This window comes from Argentina anserina, chromosome 3, assembly GCF_933775445.1.
Source record: "Argentina anserina chromosome 3, drPotAnse1.1, whole genome shotgun sequence".
In the NCBI taxonomy this organism is placed as follows: Eukaryota; Viridiplantae; Streptophyta; class Magnoliopsida; order Rosales; family Rosaceae; genus Argentina; species Argentina anserina.
This window is the reverse complement of record NC_065874.1, coordinates 26,431,982-26,456,887: the sequence shown is the minus strand read 5'-3', so window position 1 is coordinate 26,456,887 and position 24,906 is coordinate 26,431,982. Positions and strand designations below refer to the sequence as shown.

General features: G+C 39.9%; 1 protein-coding gene and 1 pseudogene across 1 annotated transcript; one reads left to right on the top strand and one right to left on the bottom strand.

The window, feature by feature from the left end:
* Positions 1 to 613: 613 nt before the first annotated feature.
* On the bottom strand, positions 614 to 1,354 carry LOC126787344 (protein FAR1-RELATED SEQUENCE 5-like). Its single transcript, XM_050513247.1, has one exon. The coding sequence runs from the start codon at positions 1,352 to 1,354 to the stop codon at positions 614 to 616; it is 741 nt and encodes a 246-aa protein (XP_050369204.1).
* A 2,358-nt stretch (positions 1,355 to 3,712) lies between these two features.
* LOC126787343 (syntaxin-71-like) lies at positions 3,713 to 24,355 on the top strand (annotated as a pseudogene).
* The last annotated feature ends 551 nt before the right edge of the window (positions 24,356 to 24,906 follow it).

Here is a 24,906-nt window from a genome sequence, read left to right as displayed (position 1 = left end):
AAGAATTCCTGCGTAATGTCATTGTAGACTTCATTTTGACTTGTTGTTGCATAATGTTTGTCTCTACTCCTTTCTTTGCATCTTTTGTCCACCTCTTCAGTATATATTGTGCTGGAATTTTAGTGATATTTTTCACATTTAATACCCTCAAAGCATGGCGACATAACCAACCCATAGACTCATACATATGACAACTACAAGAGACGGTCATATTATCAAAATTGAATTGGACATTGTACACTCTCTTATGGCCCTCCTCATTAAGCTCAAATTTCTGTACAGTTCCATCACTTCCAACTTCCTCCCATTTCACTGCCAAGCTAGCAATAAACTCAGACTTAAATAGATTGTAAATTTTTAGAGTGTAGACCATACCAGCTTGCTTCTTAATTCCGCTACTTTTTCCTGCCTTAGAAGGTATTTCATTATTGCATCGAAAGGTCTCCTCCAATTCGCTTAAACGCATTTTTTCTGCCTGTACATCATAATGATGGACAAATTCAGTAAGAGCCATTTTTTTAGTAGACATGTGGGTAAACACATTGTTTGTGCTCTCACTTCTTTGTGTAGATAGTATTCCAGCAGAGAATGTATCTTTACTGAATAATGCACACTATTTTTCACGGAGTTCATAAAGTGTCTCCAGCCATGTGTTTCCTGAAGGTGTAAACTTCGTAATAATTTCATTCCAAGTAGACTCGAATTCATCTTCTGTCACACGTCCGAAAAGAAACTCTCGGAAAAGCTCACTAAAATCAGACTTTTGCAAAAGCCAACTAATATTCTGTGTCGCATTCTTTGATATGTGCCACAAACATAACCGATGGCGTGACTCCGGGAAAACCTTTTCAATTGCATTTGCCATTGCCTGACATCGATCAGTGAAAATAGTCTTCGGTTTTTTGCCTTCCATTGCTTCTAAGAATGTCTCAAATAACCAAATAAACGAAGCAGTTGTTTCATCTAGCAAAAATGCACAACCGAACAACACATTTTTCCAGTGCTGGTTAACCCCAACAAAAGGAGCACAAATCATGTTATATTTATTGGTTCTGTAGGTGGTATCAAACACTACTACGTCACCAAAGCAATCAAAATCGGTTTTCGACTTTCCGTCTCTCCAGAAGAAGTTTGTCATTCGATTATCTTGATCCACTTGCACAGTGTAGAAGAACATGGGATCTTCAATTTGCTTTGTCTTGAACATATTGATCAAGCTTTGAGCATCTCCTGCTTTCAACATGGTCATTATGTCTCTACTTACAAAATTATAGCAATCCGTCTTTGTAAATCCAACATTTTGAGATCCCCCAGCTTCTTCTGCTAAATATGAATATGCATTAATGGTGCCCATCCCAGCGCTTTTCATTGATTTAATCACCCCTTTTGAGCTTCTAAAACCTTGCGATTGCTACGCAAAAATTGTATTTCTTCTGGCGAGGCAAATTCATGATTGTGTTCAGAATCAAAGAGAGTCACTTTCCATACATTATTTGGTTGCAATCCAAAACGAATTCTTGCCAGACAACCCGTTCTCGTCTCCAACCTATTAGTGTTGTTCACTTCTGAAGGGTCACTGTCTCGTTTAAAACCCTCCTTTGAACAAACATAATTTACTTGTCTTACAACACCATCGACCTTCCTCTTTTTGTCTATCCGAACACTGAACCCCTTTCTTACACCATAGTCACAGTAAAGATCATACGCTTCATTCTCGCTATTCACAACAACTCCGTACAAATTCTCCTCATTACTAGCTTGACGATTCACAATTAATGGATCTTTTTCCAAATCAGCTGTAGTGTCATCTTCTTCTATATCAATTAATGTGGACACAAGACAATGAATAAATATATAATAAACTCACAGTGTACATATAGAATTGAGCTAAGATGTCAGCATATTACAGATAACAACAGTGAGTGAACCACTAAACAGGTCATACCCACTGGCATATATATAAGAGCCTGTAAAGAACTACTCTACATCCATAATGAAGGAAGACGAGAACATATTAATAAGAGACATATGAAATCAAATAACCATGTAAAAGGGAATCGGTCCAAGAAAATCCATAGTACTAATGCTAATTTATATATATATACACACAGTATTAAAATATACTATATATATATATATCAATCCAAAACTTGAATCAACAATTTTTTTTTAGATAATTAATGTCCTCAAAGCTAATCCTTTTGAGGCTGAAAAAAATTGTGCAAAATAAATCTACTCAAGGAAGATCAAATGAGGTGAAGTCTTCTTGAGGAAGAGTCAAAGTGCAGTAAAACCACTCAAGGCAATCCAAGTGAAGTGAAATCATGTATTGTTGCTTGGTGATGATCATGTATTTGATGTACATTCCAATATTATAAAGAATTCTACTCTAGTATCCAGTAAGGCAGTAACGAATGAAGACCCCAACATGAGAATATGATTATAATAGAAGATGACAAGTGAAGCTAATACAATAGGGTCTATTTCAATTCTGCAACAACATGAGACAAAAGAAGGAACCTAATCGTATTTTAGAAAAAAGAGCGAACCTAATACTAGTTCTGTCAAGACATCAAGTACACATAGAGTCAAAATCCATACTGAGAATCGATTATATATATAATTGTCCTATCATGCAATCGTCTATATTCGTCAAGAGAAAGGAGAGAAAAGAGGAAAAGGAGCAAGATGCTTTTACCCGGGTGATCATCATCTTCTGTCATATTCATGTTTGTAGTGAGACAAAGAACTGAATGTAGGGTTTCCCCAGTGCCTATATAAACTAAACAAATAACTAATGGGAGAAACAAAACAACGGAGCTAACGGAGTGGATGTGTTTTCCGTTTAATTGGGTTTACTGCCTTTGTTTTTTTACTCTGATGTGATGTGTCAGAAAGCAACACGTGGCGTTTTATTAGTGGTTTAGCAGACCACATGTCATTGTCTAATAGTCCTCCGGGAGGACCGAAAAATTTCTCCAGAAAATCATTTCCAAAGCTGTTTTCTTCTCCAGTGATTGCCTCCATTTCTCTTCTCTTAACAATTCCCAATATCGAGTCACGTATTCCTTTGCCAAGCTCGTCTATTTCAAATTATTCAATGTCATTTATGTTTCTATAAACCTTGCGGCAATTTTGGAGTCAAAAACGAAAGTTAAGAGTAGTGACTGCGCGCAATCATAATGGATTCAAATCATTCAATAGTGGTAACACGAAGGTCAGTTCTTGGTTAAATTCTGACTGAGAAAATTTCTGAATATTACGTTTATATATACACAAACAACATTTCTTTTGTTTCAAAAAAAGTGACCAAGCAAGAAATTAATAATACTAAAGGTTCGTAAAAGAATGAAGGAAATTTTCAGAGAGAATACAAAGACGACCGAAGAATATATTTGACTACAGTTGCATGCAACTTGCAAGCTAGCTCGATCTCTAATTCCATGACAGACTTCTTAAATGGAATATTGGGGCAGTCGTCCTGGTATTTTAGCCACGTAAATTCCTGGTTTTACCATATCATGCAAACAATTTCCATTTTTGCTGGCTTATAAACTCAGCCTTTGCCCCTACCATTGATTTTGCCACCACTTCGTGCCAAGGCCTCCGAAAAGCATGGGAACAGAATGACCGGAAAAGCATAGAGAAAACAAAAGGCCTCCGCTACCTCCTGTCCTCCTCCGACGTCAGTTTTCTGTTTAAGTGAGGAAAAATGAGCGGCATCGACATCCTCTCCCAAGTCGAAACAATTTGCAGGAAATATGATAAGTATGATATCGAGAAGCAGCGCGAGCTCAATGCCTTTGGCGACGATGCCTTCGCTCGCCACTACGCCCATGTCGAAGAGGAAATCCACGACCTTCTTCTGGTTCCTCTTCGTTTCTCTAGTCCGATGACCATTGGTAATAAAAATGCTTGTCATTAGAAATAATTTATGTTTTCCTACTTCGGAATGTGTTGGGGTAAAATTAATGAAAATGTGATATTTGATTTGTTGGGACTATATATGCCGAAAGCGGAGAAGTCTGCAATGGAAAGTAATAGGGCAGTATCGGTGACCATTAATATGTAGATTCGTCGGTCTAAGGCTCGATTGATGGAAGAACTTCCTAAGAAGGTGAGGAAATGGTTTTGGATTCAGAATTTGTATCTCTTCCATTTTTTGTTGGCGTGAATCCAGCTCGTGATTCCTTCCGTGAATCGCGGCGTGATTAGTGTAGATTAGGTTATATAATCAAATACAATCTTGTGTATGATATAATTTTAAGCTATAAGTATTTTAATCTTACTTGGTATCAGAACCTTCGTGCTCCTTTTTCTGGGTTTTTTCCCGTCTATTCCAGCCGGTTACCGCTTTCGTGCTCCTTCGTCACCGCTGCCCTCCGGCGCCCCTCAACGTCGCAGTTCATCCTCGAGGTTGACCTTCGTCCCGCTCTGAAGCTCCTCCACGACCCGCCGACGATCTTCGTCCCACTCCGAAGCTCTGACGACCTTCGTCCCACTCCGAAGCTCCTCCGTGCCGCTCCGAAGATCCGACGACCATGACGCGAGCCTTTGCGAGGTTACGGGACCCGCCGTCGATCCTTGAAGCTCCGGTGCTGCCGCCGTCGATCCTTGAAGCTCCGGTGCTGCCGTCGTCGATCCTTGAAGCTCCGGCGCTGGCGCCGTCGATCCTTGAAGCTCCGGTGCCGCCGCCATTGACCCAAAGTTCGAAGCTTCACTTTCTGGTTTTTTTAAACCCAAAATTCGAAGCTCTCACACACGAGTAGCAGTTCTGCTACCCTCCGCCAAATTTCCAGCAAAAATTAGGCGAAAACCCGACCCGGCCCTTCTTCGCCCGACCCGGCCCTTATTCGCCGACCCGGCCCGGCCCTTATCCACTCGACCCGACCCGAAGATTCGGATTCAACCCGACCCGGAGACCTGACCCGGCGTCCCGACCCGGAGACCCGTATTCGACCCGACCCCGGTGACCCGTATTTGACCCGACCCGGTCTGACCCGAATTCTATTATTTTGGTTGTCAGTGTAGGTTCACCGACAGTGCAGGTGCACCCAAGATAGGTTCAACTTCGTTTTTTATTCTATTGTGTTCCCGCTGCATCAATCATGTTTTGTCATTTTCAATGGGTTTTAGAAACGACAAAGAGAGTTCTCAGTTCTATTGTGTTCATTTCTCTTATTGTCATGCTACTAACCATGCTCGGACAACATGTTGGAAGCTGTATCCACACCTTAGGCCTAAGCAGCTTAATTATCATCCCAAGGCGAAAGCAGCCATTCAATTCGTCCACAAACCAAATGTCTATGGTATGGTTGGCCATGATCATCACACAGCAGAAGGAGCTATACCTACCTCATCCACAACTGTTCGTAGTAAAATTGGTATGACTTTAAATATTTCTCATTTTGTTGGTTTTGATACATGGATTATTGATTCGGGTGCATCTGATCATATGACTTATGACAAATCTTATTTTACCGTATTATCTCCTCCACCAGTACCCTATGTTACTAATGCTAATGGTGAGGCATTTCCCGTATTAGGAAAAGGGTCAATTCGTATTACTCCCACAATAGAGCTTCACAATATGCTTTATGTACCTGTTTTATCTCATCATCTGATATATGTTCCCCAATTGAACACTGACGCTAAGTGTTCTGTGACTTTTTTTTCCTATGAATGTGATATTTCAGAATCTTCTCACCGGGGAGTTAATTGGTCGGGGGTATCTGAGGGGCCGGTTGTTTCATCTGGATATGCGGGGGAGAAACCAGGGGCACAGTCTCGAACCGCTTTACTCTCCACTTCTGATAAGCTAAGTGAAGTTTGGTTATAGCATCGTCGCTTAGGGAATCCATTTTTTAGTGTTATGAAAAAATCTATGTCTACTTTGTTTATTAATGTGGATGAGTCACATTTATGTTGTGAGACATGTGTTTTGGGCAAGAGTCATCGATCTACATATTCCCCTAGTACTTCTAATAGACGTTCTCTTCCTTTTGAATCAATTCATTCTGATGTTTGGGGACTTTCCAAAGAGTCTACTGTGTCAGGAATGCGGTATTATGTGTCATTTATTGATGATTGCACCCGTCTTTCATGGGTTGTTCTCCTCAAAACTAAAGATGAGGTTTTTCCGGCTTTTCAAGCCTTCTATAATACTGTTCAAACACAATATAATACCACAATTAGAGTTCTTCGGTCTGATAATGGGGGAAATATGTGCATCATGTTTTTCAGGAGTTCTTTAACACGCACGGAATTGTTCATCAAACAACGTGTCCTTACACACCTGAGCAGAATGGAGTTTCTGAATGGAAAAATCGTCATTTACTTGATATGGCTTGGTGTCTTCTTTTTAGGGCTCATATGCCTAAGTACCTTTGGGGTGATGCTGTCATCACTTCCGCTCACCTCATTAATCGTCTTCTCTCTCGTGTCCTTCAGGGAAAAGTTCCATATGAGGTACTTGCATCTCATGTGTCATTACCCTCTTTTCATAATCTTCATGCCCGTGTTTTCGGTTGTGTTGCTTTTGTCCATCTTCCAAAACATCAACGGTCTAAATTGGATGCCCGGGCAGGTAAATGTGTGTTTGTTGGGTATGGAGGATATCAGAAAGGGTACCGGTGCTATCATCCACCTACCAGGAAGTACTATGTCACTATGAATGTTACTTTCTTTGAGGACATGAGCTATTTTACCTCTTCCAATACTGCTCTTCAGGGGGAGAATTATATTTTGAAGACCTGTATCATGGAAAGGGGGAGACAAGTACGCCAGTAGATATGGTGAGCGGTTCAATTGAGATTACTAATGTGTCAGCTACACAGGCACCACATGATGATTCCGGGTCTCCAGTCACTCCAGACATTCAAGTACTAGAAGATGTCAACACAACTACCCCTCATGTTTCTACACCTGACCAATACTCCCCTGGTACGGAAGATCATTCATCTGAGGTTAGTCATCCTATTGGGGATAATACTGGTGAGACTAATAGTAGACAATATGTCTTGCCAAATAGGTTTACTCGGGGTCAACCCACAAAAAAGTATGAACCTACCCTTCAGGCTAAAGCTAAGTATCCTGTGGAAAATTTTATGTCTACCAAAAGGTTGTCTAAGTCATATGCATCATTTGTGAATCAAATATCTACTGTATCAGTACCTAACAAAGTGCAGGATGCATTGGGAGATCCAAAATGGAGGAAAGCAATAGAGGAAGAGATGGAAGCGTTACAAAAGAACAAAACTTGGGAACTTGTATCTCCACCACATGGCAAGAAGACTGTGGGATGTTGTTGGGTGTTTACAGTGAAGCATAATCCAGATGGGTCAGTGAGCCGGTATAAAGCACGTCTAGTAGCAAAAGGGTTCACCCAGACATATGACATAGACTATGATGAGACATTTGCACCCGTTGCAAAGATAAACATTATTCGGGTATTGCTCTTTTTTGCTGCAAGCTTAAACTGGCCACTCAGACAGTTTGATGTTAAGAGTGCATTCCTTCATGGAGAACTTACAGAGGAAGTGTACATGGATCTTCCACCTGGATATGTGGCCGCTTCTCCAAGTAACTCTGTATGCAGATTGAGAAAGTCTTTGTATGGTCTTAAACAGTCACCTCGTGCTTGGTTTGGAAGATTCTCACAATTCATAAGGAAAATTGGCTACAAACAGAGTAATTCAGACCACACATTATTTCTCAGACATCAACAAAAGAAGGTAACAGCCCTAATTATATATGTTGATGATATGGTAGTTACTGGAAATGATACTGTTGAGGTGGATAGATTACAGAAACTGCTAGCCACAGAGTTTGAGATGAAGGACCTATGTACACTCAAGTATTTCTTGGGCATTGAGGTAGCCCGGGGAAATGATGGTATCTACCTGTGTCAGAGGAAGTACATCCTTGATCTACTAATAGAGACAGGTATGTTGGATTGCACTCCCATTGATACTCCTATTGAGCAGAACCATCGGTTAGCAGAGTATCCAGATCAAGTGCCTGCTGACAAACCTCGTTATCAAAGGCTAGTTGGTCGCTTGATTTATTTATCACATACCAGACCAGATGTTGCGTATGCAGTAAGTGTAGTAAGTCAATTCATGCATAATCCTAGTGTGGACCACATGGATGTTGTTGTAAGGATTTTGAGGTACTTGAAGTCAGCTCCAGGAAGAGGAATAATGTTCTCTAATCACAATAATATATTTGCGGTTTGTGGCTTCACAGATGCAGACTTGGCTGGAAATATTACATATCGAAGATCCACATCAGGGTACTTTACCTTTGTTTGGGGTAATCTTGTTACATGGAAGAGTAAGAAACAAAAAGTGGTAGCTCGATCTAGTGCTGAGGCAGAATACAGAGGTATGGCTCAGGGAGTGTGCGAATTATTGTGGCTTAGACATCTGGTACAAGATTTGGGTATTAAGCCTGAGTATGCTATGCAGCTGTACTATGACAACAAGGCGGCCATTGATATTTCACATAATCATGTGCAACATGATCGTACAAAACATGTGGAGGTTGATCGTCATTTTATAAAAGAGAAGCTGGACGCAAAGATCATTAGTTTTCCTTTTTTTTTCTACAGAAGAGCAACTTGCCGATATGCTCACAAAAGGAGTGTCTAAAAGGGCATTTTATGATTCACTTAGCAAGTTGGGCATGGTTGATATGTATGCACCAACTTGAGGGGGAGTGTCGGCGTGAATCCTGCCGGGAATCACGGCCCGTGATTCCTTCCGTGAATTGCAGCGTGATTAGTGTAGATTAGGTTATATAATCAAATACAATCTTGTGTATGATATAATTTTAAGCTATAAGCAATTTAATCTTACTTTTTTCTCTTTCATTGTATATCAATATTTATGTGATTTAGCCTAGCTTGATGCATGATATTCAACTTGGGATCGCGGAGTACACATAATATGAGAAATAATATGAACATAATAATATGGGTGTGTTGTGCTTGGAATTTGGATGTGATTGTGTCATAACAATCGTCATTAATTCTCAATATTGCTAGGGGCTTAGCTGTTTTCTGTCTGATAGCCATTAATAGTTTCTATCTCCGTTACTTTTTGGATTGATCAGTGCAAGTTACTGTGTCTGTACTATGATGAAACAAAATGAGCAAAACCAAGAGTGCTTGCAGCTATAAAGAATCAATTAACATGACCACAGAAATACATACTGTAGAATCTAGAAGGAACTAACTAGAAAGTTAAGTGAGTTTGATCCAAATAGAACAAGAATCGTTTTGTACAAGCTAGCCTACGAGTGTCGGTGACAAATGTAACCTGCTTGGTAAAAAACCTCGTATGAAACGTACTCTTGCATAAAAATAATCAAACATTTACAAAGCTGTAAAAAAGGCATAGGAGCATGCATGCATGTGATGAAGCTGAAACAAATATGAGTATTGCGATGAATTCTTTGTACGTTAATGTCTTTTATTTTCTCTTTTAGGCAAGAATGATAACTTAGTTGGTTGAATGGTATTTACATTACTCAAGACTTGGCACACATATAAAGCAATCTTCAGGCATCGATCCAAGTCTGAATATGATTGACTGATATGACTCCAAAATAATATCTACAATAAAGTTGTACAACATAAATGAATAATGTCATACACCAACAGGTTAAAGGGTTGTCGAAGGATGACCTAGAAACACGCATTGATCTGGTTTTTACATTGCCAGAGAGAATTCAAGAGAAACCAGATGGGACAGAAGCTGCGGCCACAAAGGCCGGAATGTGGGCATCTTCTGCGTCTAATAAAAATATAAAGTTCGACTCTTCAGGTGATCAATTTATACATATGCTTTGAGGTTTTATTTTGTTCGATATTCACATTTTGATTTATTTTTAACGCTCGCATATAACTTACTAATCAGATGGAAAATTTGAGAGTGAGTTTTTTCAGCAAACTGAAGAGTCAAATCAATTTCGGCAAGAGTATGAAATGCGGAAGAAGAGGCAGGCATGTAACAACTAATCAATTTGTCGCTTTTATACTTTCTCTATAATCACAAGAGGCAATTGCTTCTACTCTCGAGTCATGAAACTTAATTAGAACGATTTGATTTAGTTGATCTATTGTACAGGATCAAGGTCTAGATATCATATCAGAAGGATTAGGTACGCTGAAAGATTTGGCCCTAGATATGAATGAGGTTGGTACTTTTGCTTCTCTTTTTTTTCTTTCCCTTTGCTCTTAGGAGAATGACTGATTGATCATTGTTTCACTGTACGTGTACAGGAAATGGATAGACAGGTCCCCTTAATTGATGAGATAGATACGAAGGTATTTGTTCTCTTACTCCAAAAGTTTTTCTTTTAAACCACAGTACAACACCAGGCGACGAGTAATGTTGCATACATTTTATAAGTTCATTCTAAGTCGGGTCTTGGTGCTTTTACAGGTGGATAAAGTGACATCTGATATATAAAATAACAATGTGAGGCTTAAGGAAAATCTTTACAAGGTACCTATAAGATTATCTTACTGACCATTTATATTTTCACATTACGCATGGTTGTTTTCATTTGGTGAATTAGCTAGCTTGATTAGGTAAATATAGGGGTATTTCATTATACACCCAATTTTCTAACCCCATTCTAATCTAAACCCACTCCCACAATTTTGACAATTAGTCCAAACTATTAGATTTTGTTTTAAAAAAATTACATAAATTATCACAATTTAAATCTGTTAACTATAAGTCAATTACCAAAATTGTAACGACCCCAAAATTTCGAGCTTAAAAACTCAAAATTCTAAAGTCGTTAAACACAAAATAATCTCAAATAAATCGAAATCGTTAAGTGTATCAGCGGATCATCTCTGAGTTCCAAATACAACTCAGTCAAACCGATTATTACAAACCAACTTAATAATTCGACATTACAATATGAAGGAAAATGTAATAATCCTCACAAACTCTCACAAAGCTTACAAACAAATTCACTCAAATTCTCACACAAATCCACGGCAGAAATCTCACCACAACATGGTACGAACGACTTCGAATCTCCGGAGTCGTCACTCAATCTCCGCTAATCAGTACCTGCGGAATTATCCCCTACACCATTGAATTGGTGCACCGGGATTGTAAACACAAACCCGATAAGCTTATAGCTCGTATGAGTAAAATCAAGATACAATTCGCATATCAAAATATACGAAAGATCACAAAACAACAAATATAAATGCCCTCATGAGTCAATGGTCAGCCCATCTGGTTGACCCAAAGAAATATGAAATAAAACGCTCATGAGGAAATTAAGTAACCCTTCTAGTTACCAATGCATTTATAATACGGGTACCAAGAACGCTGGTACACATCTGTTACTCCTCTCGTAATACACCGTTGATATTGGATAGCCACCCGCTACCCAACATCCAAAATAAACTGAGTACCCATGAGCAGATAACCACCCGTTACCTCACATGCAGTACTAAGGCAGACAGACTAGAGCTCTAACTGTATCGTAACTTTCGCCCGGCCAAAGGCTAGGTTTCGACTTGCCAAACACGTACAATAATCTCACATCATATTGTACCAAAAATCAGGTCCGAAGACAATTCACATTTTAACAATCTCAATGTTAAAAATCACGTACAATAATCTCACATCATATTGTACAATTCAAATCACATGCTCAATATAACCCCAATAAAATCATAACAGTATATTATATAGCAAACTATATATATTCGTACTTATTTACCATTTATACAATATATATATAGTCCACTATATCTTATACATGTCATATTTCACCACACATGCTCAATTCACAAACTTCCGTCATCGAAATGTCTATTTTTAATGAATTAATAACAGTACGTAATTTAATGAACTATATATATATATATATGTACTTATTACCATTATACTGTATATATGTAGTCCACTAAATTATATACGTGTTGTAATTCATTTGATAAACACACTTGCAAAAATGTTGAATCACCACGAGGGTAGATTCGTAATTCAGTGAGATTTTACTCACCTTATGGACTTGAGCGAAATTCCACAATTCCCGATGGTAATTCCTTTCCTCGATTTAACGATCACCTTGAAAAGATAAGAAAAGAATTTAGAATCGTTTCGTAAACCTTTAAATGCCGAAACAGTAATAATCGGTTACTGTTCAGCAATTTTCGGTTTTACGAAATTATTGTTCAGTGTTACTGTTCACTGTTACTATTCACGGTTACTGTACAAATATACAATTAATACGTATTTCTGTACGTATAAATATTATATACGTATTTCTGTACGTATAAATATTAATACGTATTTCTGTACGTATAAATATTAATACGTATTTCTGTACGTATAAATATTAATACGTATTTTGTATGTATGAATATTAATACGTATTTTTGTACGTATACGTACTATACAATCTCAGTAAATAAAATTTACTAATTACCTTTTACAAATTACTTTTTACATTTGAAAGTAATTTATATTTATATTTACCGAAGGTAAAAATTAATTGCATTTACCGTAGTAAATAAAATTTACATTTACATTTACCGTTACACAGTAAATTACCAAAATACCCTTTCAGTCAAAACTAATCACACCGCCTCACACGGCGGCGCGTGTGGCACACGCGCCACCTCCGGCCGGCCGCGCGTGGGGCCCATGCGCCGAGGCTAACCACGGCGCGTATCACGCCACCGCCGCCCCAAAACTCTCCTCCTTCCTTCCTCCGCCCTTCCCACGGCCTCACACCGCCCCTAGGCTACTGCACGTGCTCACACGCGCCGCCTAAGGCGGCGGTGTTCCACACTCCACCTCTACCTCGGATCCTCATCCAAATCTTCCCCAAATCAATTCAAATCACCACACAATCACACATAAGCATCAAATCATCATCTCATACCTAGATCGAACGGTGGAGGCTTCGAAAATCGTCGGAGAGGAACGAATCGCCGATCGTGTCGATTTCTTGTGGAAGGCGTGTGATGGCTTGATTAGGGCTGCAAATACTCGTGGTGGCGTCAGAGGGTGGATAGGGGTGTGGATCGCGTGCTCGCACCGGCGGAGGGCTGGAACCCGTCGCTGCTGGGCTCGGTGAAGTTCGACGGTACTTCACGACGACGCTGTAGCTTGTGCCATGCTCGGTGGGACGTCGCCTCGGGCTGCTAAGCACCTTGGAGCCGGTGGTGAGGAACACCTCCCTCGGGGGAGAGAGATCGAAGGTGGAAGCCGAGAGAGAGAGGAGAGTTCGGGTGAGAGGGAGAGAAAACGAGAGGGAAGAGAGAGAGAGAGAGAGAGAGAGAGAGAAAGGAGGCGGGCCGAATGAGGGGTTTCCAATTATGGAAACCCTAATCTCATAAATGCTCTATTTATACTAGTTTCCAAATCGGAAACTAACTTCCGACGTTAATAACTTTTACGTACGATGTCTGTTTCGAACGTGTCACATACTCACGAACTCGTATCGACGAGCTCTACAACTTTCGTGAAGAATGTTTTCGCCACCGAGCGACGGAATAAAAGTCGATATATTCGTTCGGAAACGTAACGTTTTTCGAATTAAACGTTCCGAGAACGTAACCGTTACTTGTTACATAACGTCGTAACCAAACACATTCATTCTAAATGAAATTTCACAATTTTATAGAGTTCAAATCAAACTCATATATTGTTTGAAATTTAGGGTTATTACAATCTACCCCCCTTAAAGGAATTTCGTCCCGAAATTCAAACTTACTCAACAAACAACTGTGGATATCTAGTCATCATATCTGACTCTAGCTCCCAAGATGCATCACCCTCATCATGGTGACTCCACAACACCTTGACTAACTCAACTTCTTTCCTTCGAAGCTTCTTTGTGGATCTATCCAGGATACGAACCGGCTCGACAACAAATGTAGCATTTTCCTTCACCTCAATGGTACTATGATCAATCACATGTGACTCATCTGGTACATACTTCCTCAACATGGAAATGTGGAAGACGTTGTGAACACCCGACATACTAGGAGGCAAGGCTAGTCGATAAGCTAGTTCGCCAACCTTCTCCAGTATTTCAAAGGGCCCAACGTACCTCGGTGCCAACTTTCCCTTCTTGCCGAATCTCACTACACCTCTCATAGGTGAAACTTTCAAGAACACATGATCACCGATCTCAAATTCCACATGTCTCCTCTTCAAGTCCGCATAGCTCTTCTGTCTACTCTGAGCGGTCCGGATTCTATCTCGAATGATCGAGATCTTCTCCGTGGTTTCCTGAACCACCTCTGGACCCATCAGTGCCTCATCACCAACTTCGGCCCAACAGATCGGAGATCGACATGGTCTACCATAAAGTGCCTCATATGGTGCCATGCCAATGCTAGAATGGTAGCTGTTGTTGTAGGCAAACTCAATCAATCTCAAATGATCTTCCCAGCTACCCTTGAAATCCAACACACATGCTCTCAACATGTCTTCCATCACCTGATTCACCCTCTCTGTCTGTCCATCCGTCTGAGGGTGAAAAGCTGTACTCATATCCAAGGTAGTGCACATCGCCTTCTGCAAACCACCCCAGAACTTCGAAGTGAAACGTGCATCTCTATCGGAAACAATAGAAACTGGAGCACCATGAAGTCTCACTACCTCATCCACATATAGTTTCCCAAGCACGTCCACTGAGTACTTCATCGACACTGGGAGAAAATGAGCCGACTTCGTCAATCGATCGACAATCACCCATATGGCATCGTGACCCTTCTTCGATCTAGGCAACCCAGTCACAAAATCCATAGATATCTGCTCCCACTTCCAAAGAGGAATAGTCAGTGGTTTCAACATGCCAGCTGGTCGTTGATGTTCTGCTTTCACTTGCTGACATGTAAGGCACTTCGATACAAACTCTGCTACATCTTTCTTCATACCGTTCCACCAGAATTGTCTGCATAGATCCTTGTACATCTTGGTGTTCCCTGGATGGACGGTATAGCGTGAACGATGTGCCGTACGAAGAACCTCTTCCCGAAGATCATCACAATTTGGGACACACAATCTTGCCCCAAACCTCAACCCTCCATCGGGTCCAACTCTCCACTCAGAAGGACACTCATCAAGCGTATCAACTACAAGATCCGCCAACTTAGCTCGTGTGTGTCTATCCTGCGCCTGACCCTGTATGATCCTCGTGATCAATGTGGGTTGCACTGTGACACTACCAAGAAAGACCCTTGGTTCTCCTCCCGATGGTACCAAATCAAACTCTGATGCAGCTTCTAGCATGAACCATTCCTGGACCATAAGTGAAGCTACCACGCCTCTCGGTTTTCTGCTCAAGGCATCAGCCACCACATTTGCCTTCCCCGGGTGGTACTCTAATGTGAAGTCATAGTCCTTGAGGAGTTCCATCCATCTCCTCTGCCTCATATTCAGCTCCTTCTGTGAGAACAAGTACTTCAAACTCTTATGATCTGAAAAGAGTTGAAATTTCTCACCATACAAGTAATGTCTCCAAATGTTCAGGGCAAATACGACTGCCGCAAGCTCTAGGTCGTGTGTCGGATAATTCTTCTCATGAATCTTCAACTGTCTCGAGCCATATGCAACAACTCCTCCATGCTGCATCAACACACAACCCAAACCTTGGAGCGAAGCATCACTGTAAATGACATAGCCACCACCACTAGAGGGAATCGTCAATACTGGAGCTGTGGTCAGTCTAGTCTTTAGTTTGCTGAACGCTTCCTCACATGCATCCGTCCACACGAACGGAGTATCTTTCTTGGTCAACTTGGTCAATGAAGATGCGATACTAGAAAACCCCTCGATAAACCTCCTGTAGTAACCTGCCAAACCGAGGAAACTACGTATCTCTGTAGGGTTCTTTGGACGACTCCAATTCTTCACTGCCTCTACCTTTGCCGGGTCCACTAGTACTCCATCTTTTGAGACAACATGACCAAGGAATTTGACCTCTTCTTTCCAGAACTCACACTTCTCTAGCTTGGCATACAGTCTCGCCTCCTTCAAGGTCTGCAACATTGTTCTCAGATGCACCACATGTTCTTCTTGTGTCTTGGAGTATATCAGAATGTCATCCACAAACACCACAACAAACTCATCCAAGTACGGGCTAAATACTTGGTTCATCAAACTCATAAAGACAGCTGGTGCATTCGTTAGACCAAATGGCATGACGACAAACTCATAATGTCCATACCGGGTCCTGAAGCCTGTCTTCGATATATCTTCTTCCTTCACTCTGAGTTGATGATAACCGGATCTCAAATCAATCTTAGAGAATACCGTAGCACCTTTGAGCTGATCGAACAAGTCATCAATCCTAGGTAAGGGATACCTATTCTTGATGGTCACCTTGTTCAGCTCTCTGTAGTCCACACACAACCGCAGAGAACCATCTTTCTTCTTTACGAACAAAACAGGTGCTCCCCAAGGTGAAACACTAGGTCTAATGAACCCTTGGTCTAATAGCTCATCGATCTGCACCTTCAGCTCCTTAAGTTCATTCTGCCCCATTCTATATGGCGCCTTTGACACAGGTGCTGTACCGGGTACTACATCAATGCAGAAATCTACCACTCTTCGAGGAGGTAGCCCCGGTATCTCTTAAAACACTTCATCAAACTCAGATACAACCACAATGTCTGCGATAGATACTTTCTGATCCACTGACTCCACATGTGCCAAAACTCCTGATCTCATGGCATTATCAGACTTGAGGCAACGATAACGAAACACTGGCTTCCGGGTCTATGAAAGGACACTACCATGTCAAAACAATCAATCACAGCATGTTGTGGTCTCAACCAATCAATTCCCAAGATCACATCATAAGTGTGGTCCGGAATCACAATCAACGAAGCAGAGAACTCTCTACTTCCAATCAATATAGGACAAGCTTTGCAGATTGTCTCTAATTCAAGTGATACACCAAGGGGTGAAGTGACACATAAGGCGTCCCCGAGAGGTGTAGGAATCAATCCTAGCATCTCCACTACTGAACTAGCAATGAATGAATGCGATGCTCCCGTATCAAACAACACTCTAGCAAGGTAGTCAAAAAGTGATAATGTACCTTCCACCCCTGTGTCTCGCTGACCCACTGCGAACACTCTAGCTTGGCCCGCTGGTAGCTGTCTCTGCGACCGTTCCTGTCTACCCGGAAGTGGTCGGGTACAATCTCGAGCTATGTGTCCCACTTGCCCGCACCGGTGGCAGCCTGCTCTCTTCGGTTTCGGACATGCTGAGGCGTAATGTCCCATCTCATTGCAGCTATAACACCTCACTGTTGCTAATGGTCTGACTGGTGCTGCTCTGATAGCTAGGGGTGGCGCCCTTGTCGGGGCCTGATAGTGGGGTCTTGGCCTCTTCCATGACCTATCCTTCGGCCCTGAGTGCTCGCTGCCTGTATAGACTGCCTTGCCTTTCCCCTTTGCATCTCTGTTCCCCACATCACCTGCTTGAGTCTTCTCTGCTTGCTCCAAACTCATAGCACTCTCAAATATCTGCTCCCGTGAAGTCAGGCAAAGGACTGATATCATGGTCTTGTACTCTTGTTTCAGCCCACGTAGATACTTCTGAGCTAAAGCAGTCGTACCCATAGGCCTGACATACCGATACAGCTGTGAGAATCGAGCATCATACTCTCTAATGGTCATGTCTCCCTGTACCAATGCCAGAAACTCCAACTCTAAGTCCTCCTGTACTGAGGCTGGAAAATACTTCTCTCGGAATATGGTGGTGAAACCTCCCCATGTGAATGTAGACACATCCACAGTCTGTCTCATGCTCTTCCACCAATCTAGAGCATCACCCTTGAGAAAGAATGTAGCTATCTTTCTCTTCTCAATCTCTGTGCACTCTATCATCTCAAAATAAGTCTCCATACCCTCGATCCAATGGTCAGCTACCATATGATCTAGTCCCCCATGAAAGGTCGGAGCTGACAGTGCACTAATATCCTTGATCAGCTTCAACACTCGACCGTCATCTCTGACCGCAGGAGCTGGCTCATCCTGCTCCTCCTGCGGAGCAGCCTCCTCATAGAGGTTCTCCACGTTGCGGACTCGACCTCTGGCCCTACCTCGACCTCAGCCTACCTGCTCTACCTGTGGAGCAGCCTCCTCATAAAGGTTCTCCACGTTGCGGACTCGGCCTGTGGTCCTACCTCGACCTCGGCCTCTCGCCCGTCCTCGGCCCTTATCAGCGTTCATCACCTTCAAACAACGAAACACTTAGTCAATACTTGTGAAATCTCAAATTCAACTAAAACAGATTCAATAGGTATTAACATGAAATTTCAGGATAAGATGAATCATCGAAGTATCATCACGATACTTCTCAGAGGACCAAACCATTAGGTATGGCTCCTAAAACACTCTCGCGTACCCGACGACATATCTATACCGAGGAGCATGTGATGGGAGCCCGCCTGCAGTCGGATCATCGCTCCCGGATGGTATTGATAATCGCCAAATACGCACTTAGGCTCTGATACCAACTGTAACGACCCCAAAATTTCGAGCTTAAAAACTCAAAATTCTAAAGTCGTTAAACACAAAATAATCTCAAATAAATCGAAATCGTTAAGTGTATCAGCGGATCATCTCTGAGTTCCAAATACAACTCAGTCAAACCGATTATTACAAACCAACTTAATAATTCGACATTACAATATGAAGGAAAATGTAATAATCCTCACAAACTCTCACAAAGCTTACAAACAAATTCACTCAAATTCTCACACAAATCCACGCTAGAAATCTCACCACAACAGGGTACGAACGACTTCGAATCTCCGGAGTTGTCACTCAATCTCCGCTAATCAGTACCTGCGGAATTATCCCCTACACCATTGAATTGGTGCACCGGGATTGTAAACACAAACCCGGTAAGCTTATAGCTCGTATGAGTAAAATCAAGATACAATTCGCATATCAAAATATACGAAAGATCACAAAACAACAAATATAAATGCCCTCATGAGTCAATGGTCATCCCATCTGGTTGACCCAAAGAAATATGAAATAAAACGCTCATGAGGAAATTAAGTAACCCTTCTGGTTACCCAATGCATTTATAATACGGGTACCAAGAACGCTGGTACACATCTGTTACCCCTCTCGTAATACACCGTTGATATTGGATAGCCACCCGCTACCCAACATCCAAAATAAACTGAGTACCCATGAGCAGATAACCACCCGTTACCTCACATGCAGTACTAAGGCAGACAGACTAGAGCTCTAACTGTATCGTAACTTTCGCCCGGCCAAAGGCTAGGTTTCGACTTGCCAAACACGTACAATAATCTCACATCATATTGTACCAAAAATCAGGTCCGAAGACAATTCACATTTTAACAATCTCAATGTTAAAAATCACGTACAATAATCTCACATCATATTGTACAATTCAAATCACATGCTCAATATAACCCCAATAAAATCATAACAGTATATTATATAGCAAACTATATATATTCGTACTTATTTACCATTTATACAATATATATATAGTCCACTATATCTTATACATGTCATATTTCACCACACATGCTCAATTCACAAACTTCCGTCATCGAAATGACTATTTTTAATGAATTAATAACAGTACGTAATTTAATGAACTATATATATATATATGTACTTATTACCATTATACTGTATATATGTAGTCCACTAAATTATATACGTGTTGTAATTCATTTGATAAACACACTTGCAAAAATGTTGAATCACCACGAGGGTAGATTCGTAATTCAGTGAGATTTTACTCACCTTATTGACTTGAGCGAAATTCCACAATTCCCGATGGAAATTTCTTTCCTCGATTTAACGATCACCTTGAAAAGATAAGAAAAGAATTTAGAATCGTTTCGTAAACCTTTAAATGCCGAAACAGTAATAATCGGTTCCTGTTCAGCAATTTTCGGTTTTACGAAATTATTGTTCAGTGTTACTGTTCACTGTTACTATTCACGGTTACTGTACAAATATACAATTAATACGTATTTATGTATGTATACATATTATATACGTATTTCTGTACGTATAAATATTATATACGTATTTCTGTACGTATAAATACTATATACATATTTCGGTACGTATAAATATTATATACGTATTTCTGTACGTATAAATATTAATACGTATTTCTGTACGTATAAATATTAATACGTATTTCTGTACGTATAAATATTAATACGTATTTTGTATGTATGAATATTAATACATATTTTTGTACGTATACGTACTATACAATCTCAGTAAATAAAATTTACTAATTACCTTTTACAAATTACTTTTTACATTTACTGAAAGTAATTTATATTTACATTTACCGAAGGTAAAAATTAATTACATTTACCGTAGTAAATAAAATTTACATTTACATTTACCGTTACACAGTAAATTACCAAAATACCCTTTCAGTCAAAACTAATCACACCGCCTCACACGGCGGCGCGTGTGGCACACGCGCCACCTCCGGCCGGCCGCGCGTGGGGCCCACGCGCCGAGGCTAACCACGGCGCGTATCACGCCACCGCCGCCCCAAAACTCTCCTCCTTCCTTCCTCCGCCCTTCCCACGGCCTCACGCCGCCCCTAGGCTACTGCACGTGCTCACACGCGCCCCCTAAGACGGCGGTGTTCCACACTCCACCTCTACCTCGGATCCTCATCCAAATCTTCCCCAAATCAATTCAAATCACCACACAATCACACATAAGCATCAAATCATCATCTCATACCTAGATCGAACGGTGGAGGCTTCGAAAATCGTCGGAGAGGAACGAATCGCCGATCGTGTCGATTTCTTGTGGAAGGCGTGTGATGGCTTGATTAGGGCTGCAAATACTCGTGGTGGCGTCAGAGGGTGGATAGGGGTGTGGATCGCGTGCTCGCACCGGCGGAGGGCTGGAACCCGTCGCTGCTGGGCTCGGTGAAGTTCGACGGTACTTCACGACGACGCTGTAGCTTGTGCCATGCTCGGTGGGACGTCGCCTCGGGCTGCTAAGCACCTTGGAGCCGGCGGTGAGGAACACCTCCCTCGGGGGAGAGAGATCGAAGGTGGAAGCCGAGAGAGAGAGAGAGGAGAGTTCGGGTGAGAGGGAGAGAAAACGAAAGGGAAGAGAGAGAGAGAGAAAGGAGGCGGGCCGAATGATGGGTTTCCAATTATGGAAACCCTAATCTCATAAATGCTCTATTTATACTAGTTTCTAAATCGGAAACTAACTTCCGACGTTAATAACTTTTACGTACGATGTCCGTTTCGAACGTGTCACATACTCACGAACTCGTATCGACGAGCTCTACAACTTTCGTGAAGAATGGTTTCGCCACCGAGCGACGTAATAAAAGTCGATATATTCGTTCGGAAACGTAACGTTTTTCGAATTAAACGTTCCGAGAACGTAACCGTTACTTGTTACATAACGTCGTAACCAAACACATTCATTCTAAATGAAATTTCACAATTTTATAGAGTTCAAATCAAACTAATATATTGTTTGAAATTTAGGGTTATTACAAAAATTAACGTGATAATTAAATACCTTAATTGTAGAATTTTCCCATATTTTAATTGGTCCCTTTTTATTTGCAATTTTTATTAAATTTATCATGATGGTCATATTGATGTAGTTTTCATAATTGAAATATTTTAATAAATTTTATTTTTGGATAATCTAAACTCTCTATTTTAGAGGTAATGTTTCATCTTATTTGGCCAAGTAAAAGTTGATTTGATTTTTACTTTTTCTTTACTTATATATTAGGATTATTTTTCTCGTCAACCTATCTCTTAGGTATATATATATATATATATATATATATATATATATATATATATATATATATATGATGCGAGTTAACTATGTACATTAGTTTGAAAGTCTTTATACAATGACTATTCATTAAGTTACTTGATTATCAGACTTTTTTCTTTATAAAGATACCTGAATAATAGATTGTTTGCTCTCTTTATTAGATTACTTACTATGTTATACCTATAATTGAAGAAGATAACACCTTGCATTTAGGTTAAACTCGAATCTCAATTACATATATATTAGCTATATTTGTAGGTAAAACTACGAATGTGATAGAAGAAAGAAATCAAAGATTAAAAGACATACCTTACAAGTTACAAGTAGACATTTTTAGCGTAAGTAGACAAATATCAAATGTGAGTCTAGAAGTGAAAACAAAATCACTAAAAACAATTAGCGAATTTCTTGATCTAATCACATACCCTATTCTTTTCTTTCAAAACTCAGATGTTCTTCATAAGCACAAGTAAGAAGTATGGTATGCATGCTTGCCTAGACAAACATCTTCTCTCCAGATTTTGAAGCCATAAAAAATGGATACTATTAAAATGACTCAATGAAAATATTTTGACATATATAGAGTAATTACTTGATTATGGGAAGGAAGATGAATTTGAATTACAATCAGCAACTATAATCAAGGAAGATTTGTGTACTCATGTTAAAAGGGCAACATAGTCAATCTAGAGTTCACATTGGGTGTAGATTAAAAAAGATTATATGTGTTGATCTAATTTTAAAATGTGTCTCCATTATCGGCTTATCTCTAATTTGCTCGCAAATATATTATATGTACATGATAAATAGTCTACGTGGCGTACTTGATACGGCTAAGATAGCCTCACAATTAACCCTGTAAAAGATTGTCAATCGTAGTATAGAATAAATAAGGATCGTTCGATGACAGAGATTGGGGGTATTTAAAGTTGCACACAAAAAAAATAATTAAACTAACTAAACCAATGGATTGGGGGGTTTATGATTATAATGAGAAGAAATAAAAGAACAATGATAAACAATTTAAAATAGATTTGATAAAGATCAGATGGAGATGAAGTTATGGATTCAGTTGTCTACCACCAATTATGGTTAAACACAACAAGTAACCTAATTCTTTTACTATGTCGTGAGAAAGAAACTAATCAAGAATAAACTGTGAACACACTGCATAAGTTCTTACTACTTTCCTTGAGTTATTTAACGCTGTGAAACACACTTTTCGTTAAAAATATTCTAAGCATGTAATCTCAAAACACTTAGTGAAACACACATAAACAAGTCTATTCGATGGATGCATATATCATTAAAAAGAACATGTGGAAGTTTGAATGGTTATAGAGTCCAAACTAGTATAGAAGCTATCTAGCATTCAACTCTAACTGCTTGATTCTTAACTATTGTACTATAGCCTTGACTACTTATGACAAAAGAAACAAAATGATTAGGTGGATTGTTTATCCTAAATCTAGCACCGATTACATACAAACATTCTAAGCTGGCATGCATAGAATATATGCATGCAAATATTATTTATAAACCGAGAAACAAATAATCAATCTCACTATTGGCATAAATAAAAGTAACTAGGCTAATTTGCAAAAGCTTTCGACATAATTTGGGTTTCTAAACTAGCCCCTAACACAAAAGATTTAGCTACTCATAGTTGTAAAAATTACACAATGTAAAATCAACTACTGAAAGCCTTGATGAAATATGGAAGTGAGCTCGAGGAGATGTGGACTCGTCCTTGAGTAGATTGATAGTGAATGTGTCTTGAGGAGATGGAAAGTGAACTTGAAGAGTTTTGAATGGTGAATGAAATATGTCTCTCGGTCTTTGCCTCTTTTTTTCCCGTGTGTCAACGCAAAACCTTATCTCTGTGTGTGTGTATATATATACCTTAATCATTGAGGAGCCCTAGACCTCCTGTACGTTATGTCTCTATGTCTCCTAGTCTCTCTCTATCTCGTCTTTGGTCTAAATCTGATAGGAGATATTATGCAATATTCCCAAAATGTTGAAGTTCTCCTACTCGTTGCTACAAAATAGCCTTGATTGCATCATTTAAACTCACAACTGTATTATGTTGCCTCACGAAGCACCTAAGAAAATAACAAGGTTAATATGACATTTTAAAGGAACAAGTATAAATGTAAGGATTTACACTATAATAGCGTTGTATAAATTCTCTTATTAGTACTCCTTTAATGTTATTGATCCATTTTTGTAGTATTTGTTTATAATTGGTTACTCATATTTAAATAATTTTTCCTCTTTTACCATGTGTATGTTGACCACATCATGAATTAATATGATTGGTTGAGTACATCACATGGCAGTGTCACATGATGTTCTGGGTACACAGAATAATTACTCGCTTGAGTAGCTCCCATGTTAAGAATATTGATTTCCTTGTAGATGAGATCGAGCCGAAATTTCTGCATTGACATAATTCTGGGGATTGCTTTATATCCAAGTATTCTTTATCTGTATGTGGGCATACTGATTGTAACGACCCCAAAATTTCGAGCTCAAAAACTCAAAATTCTAAAGTCGTTAAACACAAAATAATCTCAAATAAATCGAAATCATTAAAATGTAACAGCGGATCAATTCTGAGTTCTCAATACAACTCAGACAACCAATTATTATAACCCAAATTTATAATCCATACATAAAATGGAAATGTAATAATCCTCACAAATCACTCACAAATCTCACAAATAAAATTACACAAATTCTCGCACACAAATCCAAAATCGTCAACACTGGGGCTGTGGTCAGTCTAGTCTTTAGTTTGCTGAATGCTTCCTCACATGCATCCGTCCACACGAACGGAGTATCTTTCTTGGTCAACTTGGTCAATGAAAATGCAATACTAGAAAACCCTTCGATAAACCTCCTGTAGTAACCTGCCAAACCGAGGAAACTACGTATCTCTGTAGGGTTCCTTGGCGACTCCAATTCTTTACCGCCTCTACCTTTGACGGGTCCACTAGTACTCCATCTTTTGAGACAACATGACCAAGGAATTTGACCTCTTCTTT